This window comes from Manacus candei, unplaced genomic scaffold, assembly GCF_025592945.1.
Source record: "Manacus candei isolate 608988 ecotype Guabito, Panama unplaced genomic scaffold, ASM2559294v1 h1tg000050l, whole genome shotgun sequence".
NCBI lineage: Eukaryota > Metazoa > Chordata > Aves > Passeriformes > Pipridae > Manacus > Manacus candei.
In genome coordinates, this window is record NW_026138098.1 from 17,236,965 (window position 1) to 17,250,749 (window position 13,785).

The window sequence follows — 13,785 nt, forward strand, 5'->3', positions numbered from 1 at the left end:
AGGGTACTGAACTATTTTTAACTTGAAAGTGCTGCCATGGATGCTGGTTTAATGTTGACCAAAACATTTTTGGACTGTTTGCTATGCTGTGTTGTGTTGCTTCACCTTTTCCATGGGGGATCCATTAGGTCATCTACAAAGCTACATGGTCAGTGCTTTTTCATTCTGCAGTTCAGGGCACATACCTAGAGACTTCTCAGAGCAATGGTGTAGGCAAGCCCTACAGTTCAATAAAGACAATGGAAAGGGGTAGATAAGAAGGAACTGCTTTTATAGTTTTGTATACTTATTGGATAAATTCGATACATAAATTACAGCTGTCTCTGAAAATCAAGAATGAAATTATAGTACACAAGTAAAATAATTTAAAAAAGATACCTAAAACACGACTTTTTCTTCACTGTTACAGTTTTTCCATTGTACCATTGCTCTCTGTCAGTTTTGGCTGCCTTATTTCACAGATCTTCCTCTGCAACTTAATGCAGCAATGTTTGAGGCTAATGGTGGCTGTGGATACGTTTTGAAACCTCCAGTTCTGTGGGATAAAAATTGTTCAATGTACCAGAAGTTTTGTCCATTGGAAAGAGATTTTGATAATAAGGAGCCAGCTATATATTCTTTAACAGTAAGTACATTAAAAAGGAATTTCATGCAGCCAAACAGATAGAAGTAGACAAGATGTAACTACAGTCTTTAACCAGCATTACAGTCATGCTTCTAAATGGAAAGATTGAACCTTTAATTGTTGCTTGTACTTCTGAAGGTCAGCATAACTAACAGAAATTGGAGGGGGAAGGAGAAAAGATTTGTCTTTATTTTATTATATTTTATTTTATTGGCTGGTTTGTATCCATAGTTACTTTCACTGTTTCCTTCACAATATTCATTGAAACCCAGTCCTGAAAGAATTTTCCTTGGGACTACACAACTGTGTAAAATTACACATGTGCCCTGATGTTTGACACATTTGTGAACACTTGAGAAGCTACACAAAAAAGCCATTATGAAAAGCTGTACTGAATCTTTAAAAAAATATTTTACAAGTTATATAATAAGATATATAATTCGTGGATTTGTGGCCAAAGAAAAGTATTCTCAGAAGCTAGTCCCTTCCAGGAAAAGTGTCAGAAAAGTGAGATTCATAAGAATCAGAATTCTCCCAGATGTGATAATTACACACCTAATTCTTGTGTTGCATATGCCAAAGCAACCTAATTCTTGTGTTGCATATGCCAGAGCAAGCCAGACGTCAGTGCCATCACTCCAGAATAGCGGAGAAGAAATTGTAGGCCCTTTTTGACTACATTACTGGTACATTTTTCTGGATTAGCTTTCAGATGCCGTGAATGGTTGCACTCATGATGTATAGTGTGTTTTTTTCAGAGGAGAGATGCCCTAGCGGTGGTGTTGGGCATGGGGTTAAGGCAGCTCTGCTTCTGAAGTGACTGCCCTGCCAATTACAAAAGTAGGGGAGTGTCGGAATTAAATCAGCACGTTAACAAACTGTGCTTAGGAATGTGCTAAACAATATTTAGCAGAATCACGACGGGAAAAGAATTACTCCACTAATTGGTTTCTCTGTGTACTCCTTGGCTTCAGATCGTGTCTGGGCAGAACGTGTGCCCCAGCAACAGCACGGGCAGTCCATGCATTGAAATCGATGTGCTGGGGATGCCTCTGGACAGCTGCCACTTCCGGACAAAGCCCATTCACCGCAATACTCTCAACCCCATGTGGAATGAACAGTTCCTTTTCCGGATTCACTTTGAGGATTTGGTCTTTCTCCGGTTCGCAGTTGTTGAAAATAACAGCTCAGCTGTGACAGCTCAGAGAATCATTCCCCTCAAAGCGCTAAAGAGAGGTACAGCCTAGTTTGTAGTGACACCCTATGCCAAAATGGTTCAACAGATTCCTGGACTGAATCTGTCCAGAGGGATATTTTTAATCAGCTAGTTGCATTTTTCTCGAGGAGGAAGGGAGCAAATTTGAGACTACATACCATGGCCTGGCAGTACAATGCTGATGTAATAGACTCCTTAGGAGCCAGCAGCTGCCCAAGTGAGTTGTAAAAAGCTCGATCCTGTGGTGTTGTGGAGACAGGGGCATCTTACACCTGCTTGGATCCTGAGCTGTGCTTGTGAGGTTATGTTCACCTGGAGACTGGCTGCTCCCTTAAGAAGCATGGAGTGGTTTAATTCCCTGCCTTGTCCTTTGCCCAAGAAACTGCTGTAATGGGTGATCACTGGTCAGAGGGGAATTGCGCTTCTGGCAGCTGTGGCTGGAGGAGAGTTGAAGGGTGAGAGAAAGTGAGAGAGTTGAGAAAACATTGCTAATTCTGTGACACCTGGGAAATGGAGTTTCCATGTTGCCAGCAGCTCTTTCACATGTGCTTTGTGTCACTGTAATACCACACAACTGTCTGTGTTGGCCAGACATGCGTTTTCCCAGTGATAATTTGACCTTGTTTCATTCATATTCTAATATTTAGATATTTTATGTATGAATATATTGTGTATTATGGCAAAACAAAGGTAGGATGCTGTATGAGCCACTCAGCAATTCATAGCACTTGGGTTACACTGCTGTACAGCGTTAATGCAGTGCTATTACAGTGCCTTAAATCCTATTTGTGTGGCGAATTGTAGCTATAAATACAGCAAATTTGAGTTTTCCATTTATGAGACTTGTGTTCTAGAATGTGGTGAAGTATTTACAGATTTTTCCTCTTTAGGCTACAGACATGTCCAGCTCCATAACCTGCACAATGAAACATTAGAGATTTCCAGTTTGTTTATAAACAGTCGGAGAATGGAAGAAAGTCCCTCTGGAAACACTCTGCCTGCATCTTTGGTAATTCAATTTTTGTGTGTGTGTGTGTGTGTGTGAATTACCTGTATTCTTGTCATAGTAACAGCCAGACTGTTCAAAGGTGTTAGCCCTTAAACCTGCACATTGTTCAGAAGTACCCTGATGCCTACTTTTTGGCTTTGATGGAAGTAAGATTATCCACCTGGCTAAAACTGTGGAAAGGTAAATCTTTTCAAAGTCTGGCTTCTCTGGTGTATTTAGGTATAGCACAAGAACCCCTGGGCTGGAGGAGTGTAGTTGAGCAGTAAGGTCCAGTGCTGCCTCATGCATTCCTTTATGCGTGAATTCAAAGCAAAGCATTTGAGACCAAAATAAAAAGAAAGATGCAAATTACCAACAATTTTGGAATAATGAGAATAAAATTGAATTTTATTACAAGAAAATAAAGACTCTGTATTTCCATAAATACACATATTTATATATGTATGTGCACATATTTTATATGTACAAATATGTATACATACATATACACATATCTAAAAATATATGTTTGTATTTATGCATGCATAGATGAATGTGATTTTTTTCTATTAATAGCCCTTAATATTAGGTTGTCTGGGTTACTCATGTTTTGGCAACTTTAAACATCTATATTATCATTATTCTGACTACTCAAGTGTTAGATAAAACCTGCTGAGCTCCTGTGTATGCAGATGTGTTGCTGATATTATCCTCCTGTGAATACATGCCAAACATGTATCTTGGTGAATTACTAGGCATAAAGGAAGAACATAAATGATTTGGAGGTTAAAAGAAAGCTATAGGTTTTCACACAGTAATCTGTATGCTGAAATATAAATAGTCTGAGCTCAGCTAGAATGGGTAATGAGTGATGGAGGTCTGCCCTTCACTGGAAAACCTCCTTTTTCTTCTTTCTCTTCAGCTTCAGGGTAGGGTGGACTCTTTTGGAGGGTTTGTTGGTGTTTTTTTAAATGCCTCAATCTGTAGCATAAGAGCCATGTCCTACCTTGATAGCTTTGCTCTCTCAAGGTCCTTACAACTTTTATGTACAGTTTCTTTTAAGCAACCTTTTACATGCCTTTTACAATCAGTAACCTGTTGAATGTTGTCTGAACAGTTGTTTAGCCTGGGAGAAAGGAAAGCTGCTGTGACTTACAAAGTGACAGTTCATGGAATTCCAGGCCCGGAGCCTTTCACTGTTTTTAATGTAAGTGCGGGGACTACGGCTGCACAGCTGCTCCATCAGGTAAGCTTCCTGCTGAATTGCAGATCCAACTGCAGGAATCCACATTAACATCAATCTGGACATTTGTCTCCCTGCATTTCTCTCATGCAGGGTCGTTGTAGTTCATCACAGCAAGGAGGTGCTGTTAGAAATGTATTGCTGTGTAATTAATTACATTGCAAACACAGAAAATAATCAGTTAAATGATTTATCATTTTAGAATATATTCCCTATCAGTATTTTAATACTTGGACATATGCAGATGAGAAAAACAATCTTTCTGGCCAACGGAGGCAGTGGGCTGTCCTTACAACAAGGGCAAACATTTCTGCAGAATTCTTTGAACTTGAGCACCATAGGAATACAGAGTAAAAGTTAGAAGGCCAAGTTCATGAGTAGCAAAACCAGTTAACTCAACAGGGATTGTTATTCTAGCAGTGGGAAAAGACTGTACTGTCCTGGGATTATGAATAAATTGTCTGGCCAGCCAAACAGGACAGAAATAAGCTTAAATAGTACTGCCTTGTCTGGGATAGTTGAACTGCTTGGCTACGCTAAAGAGAACAGGACATTACCCTGGAGTAAAATATCTGAATAATAAATAGCACATCAGAAAGCCTGCCTGCACTGTCAGAACAGTTATTGATTCTTAAAGCTTCCGTATTCACTCTCATTTATAACTACTAATTATGCAGTGTTTATATTTAGCGTTCTAATTGTTGTGTGTTTATTATGGTCTGTCTTAGCTCTTGGCTACCATAAAAGGCACCGAGTCATGCGCTGCAGACTATTTTCTGATGGAAGAGAAAAGTTTCATATCTAAAGAAAAGAGTGAATGCAGAAAACCACCATTCCAGAGAGTGATTGGTCCTGAAGAAGGGCTAGTGCAGCTTTTGAACAGTTGGTTCCCAGAAGAAGGATATGTTGGAAGGATTATCTTTAAAACCCGAGAGGAAGTAAGTCTGTTTTAGATAAATTGTTATTTACAAAGATAGCTAAAAATAGCTCTTAGGACCAGGAAACGAAAGGGTGCAGTATTTGTTTCACTACTTGGTGAGTAATGTCAATGCTGTGTACATTGTTTAAGAACAAACATAACTCTTGAGTGAGCAAGGACAACTAGACTTCATGCACCTGTGCGACATTAACTGGACCTCACTCAGCTTTACTATCAGCTGTGTGATGTTTAAGCATTATCACTCACTCACCAGTTCTATGTTGTGTTCTAATTTAATGCCATACATTATGCCAGGATAGGAAATTAATATAAAGAAAGATAATAGTTAATACCATAGGATCATAGATAACAGAACTCCAGACAACCATTATCAATCAGTTTGGATGTCAACAACTTCTTATCTGTCTAGAAAAATTAGAAATAATTTTAATATTAAAGAATAAGTCTAAAAGGATAGAATAAGTCTAAAAGGATCACAAAGGATAATTAAATTATTAATGATAACCTAAAATGATGAAATAGGCAATTTCTTTTCATTTGAAGGAGGAAAATGGACTGATTACTTCAGTTTAAACTGTAAGCAAAGCATCTACAGCTTGAAAATATGCTAGTGCCCAGGCTTGTGAGAGACAAAAAAAGCAGGACAAAGACACATAATGATCTCATTTCTGGACACACTTTCTTTGGTCAGTTCAGCCTACAAAAATGCTTATTAGTACACAGATTTTACTTACACAAATGATAGAGATCCTCTGAGATACTTTAAAGTGAAAAAATGTTATTTTTGATTAGTTTGATAGAACTTTTGATAAAGCTTCAATTTGACAAATTACCATTAAATTACACAAGTCCATATTTTGTTTTCCTTTATTTCTAACATTTGGCAAAAAAAATTACAAGAAGTTACAAGGTAGAAATTTGTTTGTGGAAATAGTAACCTACTAAATTCTGTTGACTGCAGCACTGACTTTGTCAGTGTGCACCACGTGTCCATTCTGTTAGAAAATGGGAGTTAAAATCTGTCTTGGCTCATGTGAAAATTATGCTGTAGCTTTGTCCTGTGATGTGAGTGCCCCAAAGCATTATCTGTAATTCTGAGCCTTTCTGCAGATAGCAGCACCTCAGAGCTTGGAACTAGAAATGAAGCTGCAAATCTGATTGAAAAACAAGGAGTGGGTCCACTGGAGGGTGTGAAACACAGCTCATGTTTACAGCTTATGAATCCAAGCTGTGTTCCAAGGTGTTGGACAGAAATGCATTCTCTGAGAGAAGGTGCAGGGAGGAATTCTGCCTGAAAATCTGCAGTAGTCAGAGAGCCTGAAAAGGGACAAACATCCTTCCTCTTGCTCTACACCACAGGAAAATGTTTGCTCAGACTTCTTGCTCTCTAAGTACTTTTGGCTTTAGTGCAGGGACAGGAGAGAAAAGAACCCTTTCCACCATCTCCCATCTTACTGCCACCATTAGATGACAAAACATAATTTTGTGTACATAAGGAAAGAAAGGATTTAAGTGACTATGCATATGTCTCCAGACACTGATTGTAGAAACACAGGTATTTATTAGCAGTAGTAGCTTGTCAAAACTCTCCTGTAATGCATTTAACAAAATGGAGCTGGGGCTACAGCAGAGTCTCTAATTTCCATGTGATAAAAACCTTTTGTGACCACCAGCTGTTAGTTACCTTTCTGAAGTAAATTAATCTGGCTGTCATTTATTTTCTCTGTAGAATTTAAACGAGAGAAATGTCTTTCAAGAAGCAAAGGAAGAAGCAGCCATCAGCTCCGAGGATGACAGTTTCTTTGTTCAGGTACACGATGTCTCCCCAGAGCAACCACGCACCGTCATCAAGGCTCCCCGCTTCAGCACGGCTCAGGATGTCATACAGCAGGTGAGCTGCACCTTTCCATGGTAATCTGTGGGGTGGAGGCTGGTTTCACACAAGATAAGGTGGGGTTTGTTCTCAGCATTAGCTGAGGAATCGGTTTAGTAACCTGAATCTGAGGGAATGCCTTCTTTTTTGTCTTATTTTTTCTCTGCTTTTAAACAGACTCTTTGCAAAGCTAAATACTCCTACAGCATTTTGAGCAATCCAAATCCAAGTGATTATGTGCTCCTGGAAGAGGTGACAAAAGAGCCAACAAACAAAAAGTCCTCAACATCTAAACCATCTCAGAGGATTCTCTCTGATCAAGAGTGTGTGTTTCAGGCCCAAAGCAAATGGAAGGGAGCAGGAAAATTTATCCTGAAGCTCAAAGAACAGGTTCAGGTAAAAGATGTGATACTTTGCAGCAGGTGTTGTAGATAGTGTGTGATCAGCTTAATGGGAACCTGCTTTCAATGGGAGAGACACACAACTGGCGTGAGGGCAAGTGGGGAAGACAGACTACAGCAAAAAGCAGACTCCTCTTTTCTCCAAACCTCCCTTACTTTCTTCCTTTGCAAAACTGCAAAGTTACATCCAGCAACACGACTCCCTCACAGCCTGCAAATCCAGGACAACCTTTATCTGCTACCAGCTTTCTGTTTTTCAAAATCTTCTGGCTGTACATGCCACGCTTTCCATCATAATAAAGGACCATTCAAATGGGCAGAGCTTAAAAGCTACTGGAATAAAGTCTCCTTTATTCCTGCCCAGTGAAAAAGTTGTTCTGTTGCTTTAGCTCAGGCTTCAGAAAATGGCAGGAATGAAGTACATGCCTACTGGGAGAAGGAGCTGTGTTCTGCCTGCCTGCAGACACCACCAATCCACAGCAGCTGTTGCTTTAAAGTAACTGTATTATAAGCACAGATCTTTTTATAAAAGTTTATACTAAATTTACTAAACATATCTTTGACAAGGCATAATTTTAAATTAATTTATTCAGAACAATGAGTAGGATGTGTTTGCCTGTGAAAGCACAGACATACTGCATTTCAAAAGGAAGGCCTGCTTAGAAATATGTTAGGTGTTTTCATATTAATTCTGTATTTCACAGCTAACAAGCCACTGTTAAATGACTTCTATGATTTTTTTGTTTGTTTGTTTGTTTGGTTTTTTACAGGCAGCACGAGATGACAAAAGAAAAGGCATCTCTTTTACCAGTGAACTGAAGAAGTTAACCAAGTCCAGTAAGCAGTATCGGGGGTTCATGTCGCCCTCGCTGCAGGTGTTGTCGGACAGTCCCCAGAGCAAGGATGAAAGGGCCGCGTGTGGCTTGACCTTCAGTGACATTGTAGAGTAGTCACCCCACTGCCCACAGTCTGCTCAGGTATGAGACACCGATCCCAACGCTGAGCAATCATTTATGTGACTTAGAGGATTTTTTTTTCAAAGTTGTAGCTGGTCAAACCAGGGTGAGGTACAAGGGACTGACAGAAAGATCCATAAAGGCCTTACCCATCAGTGTGCACAGGCACAGTGACAGCAGTAAGGTCTCCAGTCCTTAATTATGGCATTTGCTCCAGTGAATCAGACTGGAGTTTCACCCACAAAACCAAACCAAAATGTTGCATCCTGGTTGATTTTATAGTATGCATTTTAATGAGTAATGGTGCTTAATTAATGATGTACTGTTACTCTTTTGCTCTGGGCCAAAGTAAATGGAAGTGGCCAGTAGAGCTTTTATTATTTTTTGTTACATGCAGATAACAAAATCATCAGGACTGGCCATCTCCTTTTTAGCTAGAACAAGTTGATGGTGTTAATTTCTCTCAGTGGGAATTTTGCCAGAAGTGTTTAAACATTTATACTATCCTTTCTGTATCTCTTCAGTTTCTTCCATCTTGCCTGACTTCAAACAACTGAAATACACAACATAAGACTGTCTCGTTTATATGGAGATACTAAGTGCAACTTGTCCAGCAATGTACACTAACCAGACATTTGCACAGTGCTACTACAGCACTGAGACAGCAACTGGGAAGTTACAGGTCCTTGCAAATGAAGAAATCTTTTTCAGTGTTGATAATCCCTTCTCACTTATGGCCAATTTAATATTACCTTTTTCTTTCCGCATACACCTAATTATTAAAGCATTATTTGTCATGCACTGTCATACTACTGCTAAGTCATTAAATTAACAGAATTCAAGTAATGTTTTCATTTGCAAGGTATTTAAAATATTAAGGGATAAATTTGATACCTTATTTCTTGGCTATGATAGCTGAATTCAAGGAAAGCAAAGTAAATGATGGAAAGAGCCCAGTCAGGTTCCCTCTTCCGCATTTGTTCTTTCTTGCTCTTTTAAAACTGGAATTTACATTACTGAATCCTTCTGCAGTGCCTTTGAAGGATCCTGCTGTGGACTGAACTGGTCAATAACTGTGTGCCCTGTGCTACAGATGCCTGATCCAGGCAATTCTGCTGGATTAACATCCAGAATCTGGGAATCCTAAATGGGATACTGTCGATTGGAAAGATGCCTGTCAGCTATCAGAAGATTCTGCTCTTCCCGTATCTTCACATCTGCAGATTCTCCATAGGCGGATGGAGAAGTTTTCTTGGACTGTATGTTGTAAACAAACATGTGTCATCACCCTCTCCTTTTTAAACAAAAGATAATTTTAACTTGTTGCCTCTAAGGAAACTGAAGGCAGAGAACCAGAGTGTTCTTTTATGTGTATTATTTTAAAATAACGCACTTTTACCTGAAGATTTCTGTTAAACACTGTGTTAAGTGATTGTAAAGAGATTTAAATATACTGTAACTTCCTTTGCATATCTGTTTAACTTTGGTGAATATACACAAAACACTCAAAATTATTTATGGTTTATCTACTTTAACAAAATAATGTACAATAGCTAAATACACCTAACTGGTAGTGAGACTTTGACAAGCAACAACATTTTCTTCTTATAAATTCTTGTTTTCCAGGCTTGTGTTTAAAGAAAGAATATTTATTATCATGTTCCAAAGTACATGCCATTGTATAATATATTTATCATATACTACTTTTTAGAAAATGCAGATTTTTACCTCTCTCTGGATTTAGAGGAAAATATGTTTGAACTTTTATGGTTGTTTCTTTTCAGCGCAAGATGTTTAATACTCCAAACTGACCAAATTCAAAACAATGCATTGATAAATGTAATTAACATTTCAAAATTTTGAATTCAAATACATTTTTCCATACAGTCAGAAATGTCTTTTTACTTGTCTGCTACAGAGAGTATAAAGAACTTTTACCCTGTAACTCCTGACATTTTTGTTTACATAGAAACACTGTTGTGAAGTTTTACGTTTGCTGAATTCATCTTTTGATATGTAAGTAAATTAGTTGTGCTAGTCTTTTTTTTTATTTCCATGGGAGTTACTAATGTGTTTAGTTACTTAAAACAATCCATACCGAGTTACAGGGGCACAAATTAAACAACTGCTGGAATCAGCGATCCCTTTGATCTCCCACAAGAAATGTGTCTGTGGTGAACAAATGGCTCTGCACACGTTTTTGTCTCACTAGAGCAATCCCTAAACAAGAGAAAGAAGTAACAGGCAGTAGTGTCATGACAACTGATGCCCCCCTATTAATTAGAAAATGAAACAGAAGAAAGAAAAGTCATTAACTGTCATGTAAACAAGCAGACAGAACCTGCATTCTGTCACCAGAAACGATGAAGTCTTTCAGTACACACTACAGAAAATGCCTGTAAAGTAGCTATTACCAAAGCAAAAAAGTGCCCTCTTGAGGTCATTTCCAGCTTTCAGGAAAAATAAAAAAAATAACTACAGCAGTACAAAAAAAGTCAAATTTCCTGGTGGCATATCCTCACAGAGGCCATGCACTTCCCACTGCTTGTCTTTTACAAAAGTAAACTTTTGAACTGATATAGCACCCCCAACCACCTCCAAGCTCAGCCTCTTCACTCAGTAGTACCAACTTGAACCCTGCACATGCATAAGACAAGACTGATCCCGAGTAAAATGTTAGAAGTGACAACTTACACATAGTTTTATATGCAGTTTGCTTTGGAATTCTTTGGAATGACTAGGAAATACTTATATCAACCTGCTGCGCAATTCAACTAATGCAACTGGGTTTTAAATGTTAGCTTCATTCTCTGTTATTTTAACACAGTAGCAGATTCACATCACTAAGAATTTTTTCTTTTTGATGTTGATTGTGGCATTTTAGAAACAATACTTAAGGTTCCTGTAGTTTGCCCTTACCTGTCTGGCCTTTTTTTTTTTTTTTGGTGGTGGTTTGTTGGTTTTTTTTAAATCTTTAGCAGCACTGAAAATTCTTACCATCACCTAAGTATCACACACTGGCTAATTAATTAGATTCAACATACAAACCTTGGGGAATCAAGGGACAACAGTAACCATGTCACATTAACACAGGTCTAACACTAGCCTGAAATCTGGTGGCAATTTAAAATCAGCAGATTTTTACTATGTCTACTAATACAGTAATTTTTCTAGCTGTGGGAACTTATTAATATTAATATCTTCCTCATTAGTCTCACCAAAAGCTGCTTTTGCTGCTGTTTATTACAGTGAAAGAGGAGAACAAGGTATTTGGCTTTTTATTTCAAAATCCATATTTGTAGGCATGTAGACATCTGGAATTATGTAAGGCTAATTACCCTGTTCTAGTATTTTCATTAATGTTCATATATCACTTAATTTCAAGTTTAGGTATTGGTAAATAGCCAAGTAAACTTTTGTTAATGAAACATGGTACACTTTGGGGTGAATATGGAAAAGAATTACAATACTCTTCCTTTTGTTGGGTCCAAGTTTCCTGATAGTGAAAATACACCACCACCTGAAGCATTAAATGGGGGGGGCAGTTAACTTTCTTGAAAGCTCAGTTAAGGAGCTTCCATGTGCTGAGTTATTTTGCTAATAGGAAATTTATTTTGCTTAGCCACGGATTTTATTTCTGCAGGAATATTTGTCTACACCCTCCTGCGACAAGACTGACAAAATAACTTTGTCCTTTTCTGTGCTTCTGGCTGGGCATGGACATCAATTAGGAAAATCAATTCATTTTTACTTTACAAACTATTTACAGGAAGCAGCTTCCAGGATAAAGTTTGAAAGAAAGGAATGTAAATAATCAACACCTTCCAGAAACATGCTGTCTCTGAGCAGTAGCAGGCCTTACACTGAACAGTTTACAGGTGGAAATCTCATGCTCCATTGCCTAATGGCAAAAATACAGAAGCATTTTATTCTGTACTATTTAAAAAACTGCTGCTTTTCTACCAAGTTCTTAACTTCTCCCTGTGCAGCACGTGGTGCTTGCAGTGGTGTTCTGGTATGGGACGAAAGACAGGCAGTCCCAGCTCCTGCATCAGCACTGCTCCATCTGTAGGAACTGGGGCACACCAGGAGCTACTTCCTCTCCCACCTGAAGGGTTTCTTCTTTCTATCTTACTGATCCCAAACTATAGCAGAAGACTAAAAAGTACTATCTCAGTTTTATTTTTTTTAAACCTAGTCACATTACTTTTCTTGCTACAAATATTAGGTGAATACTAGGTGAAGTGTCTGCTTCTAGAAATCACATGCTTTGGAGATTTAAAGACTTCAACATGGAAATATCTAAATATTTCAGGAACACTTTCTCTTACATTCATAGTTTATTTTCAAAAAAGAAGACCTTGCTGGTAACTTTAAATTTCAGTGAAAGGCTGAGTCTGCAGCTTCTGAAACTGAACTGTCTGCTCTGCTCTGCTCTGCTCTAGCTCTTTGAATGCTTCAATTAGCATTTGGTTTTTAATCACTGTCAGTTATTATTCCACTATAAAACTCAGTTTACTTTTAGGGTAGCCCACTGAATGTACCAATGGTGGCATTTTTTTCCTGTCTGTGATAAATGTTTTGCAACTTAAATAGTAATAGACATTTGGCAGAGTTAGCAAATTAAACACAAAAATAAATAGCAGTAAATAAGATTTTTGCTCCAATAGATGTATAGGCTCTTTCAGAATGACTTAGTTGTACAGTTGTCTTTCTCTGCCTCTTAAAGCATGTCAGAGTATTCTGACAATGCAACATCACTATGTGCCAGTCTCTATATGTTTGGAAACTATGAAAAATGAACAATTTCAAAATTTTCCACCTGGACTATTTTCTCTCTGCTGACTTGAAGAAGAAACCTGTATTTGTATATGTTGTAAAAAAAAAAAATAAATGGTTTAAGATGTTCACTCTTTGCTTTTGCCTTCCCAAACTGACCAAAGTATTGGCAAATGGCCCCCTTGGAATTTTTCAGAATTTAAATCACATCCATTTTGTGAACACTTCACACTAAAAAAAACTATTCAAAAGCTATGGGAATCACAACCTAAACATGTATAAATATCAGTGTTATGTATGTAGTTTTGTAATCTACATAGTAAAACAGGAATTTTCTAATCCATTAATACATAGATGTCTATTCTAAAAATGTCTGTGAATTTATGTTTAACTATTTGAAAGTTGGTGAATTAGTGTGATTAATACTAAAAACATGTATTAAAAGAAAAAAGGAAATTTACTTTTAAAACTATCTAAGAACTATAAATCAGGATAAAAAACTAAATACCCTAGAGAAAAAGCTATTTTCTGACTTGAATGAAAGCTTTGAAAAACTTACACATATATCATTATCACATCATGGACTAAACACTACAAAAATACATTAGCTGAGCTGTCAGACAGGGACAGCCCACCACGCTCTCCTGTAGAATGGAATTCACATAAAGACACTATCATCTTTTAATTAATTCATATATTTCACTTACTGTTTGCAAAGCCAACATGCAGCTGAAAATGGATTCTAAATGGATTCTAAAACAACC

The 13,785-nt window shown here is 37.8% G+C and overlaps 1 protein-coding gene across 4 annotated transcripts in view; it reads left to right on the forward strand.

The window, feature by feature from the left end:
• PLCE1 (phospholipase C epsilon 1) overlaps nucleotides 1-13,152 on the forward strand; it is a 149,046-nt gene extending 135,894 nt beyond the window's left edge. For all 4 annotated transcript variants that reach the window (XM_051800517.1, XM_051800518.1, XM_051800519.1 and 1 more), the window contains 9 exons: nucleotides 462-625; nucleotides 1,600-1,861; nucleotides 2,732-2,850; nucleotides 3,947-4,075; nucleotides 4,801-5,010; nucleotides 6,742-6,903; nucleotides 7,063-7,281; nucleotides 8,057-8,263; nucleotides 9,275-13,152. In XM_051800517.1, the coding sequence (XP_051656477.1) occupies nucleotides 462-625; nucleotides 1,600-1,861; nucleotides 2,732-2,850; nucleotides 3,947-4,075; nucleotides 4,801-5,010; nucleotides 6,742-6,903; nucleotides 7,063-7,281; nucleotides 8,057-8,236 (1,445 nt within the window). In that variant the 3' untranslated portion in view covers nucleotides 8,237-8,263; nucleotides 9,275-13,152. The remainder of the gene's footprint in view (nucleotides 1-461; nucleotides 626-1,599; nucleotides 1,862-2,731; nucleotides 2,851-3,946; nucleotides 4,076-4,800; nucleotides 5,011-6,741; nucleotides 6,904-7,062; nucleotides 7,282-8,056; nucleotides 8,264-9,274) is intronic.
• Nucleotides 13,153-13,785: the final 633 nt, after the last annotated feature.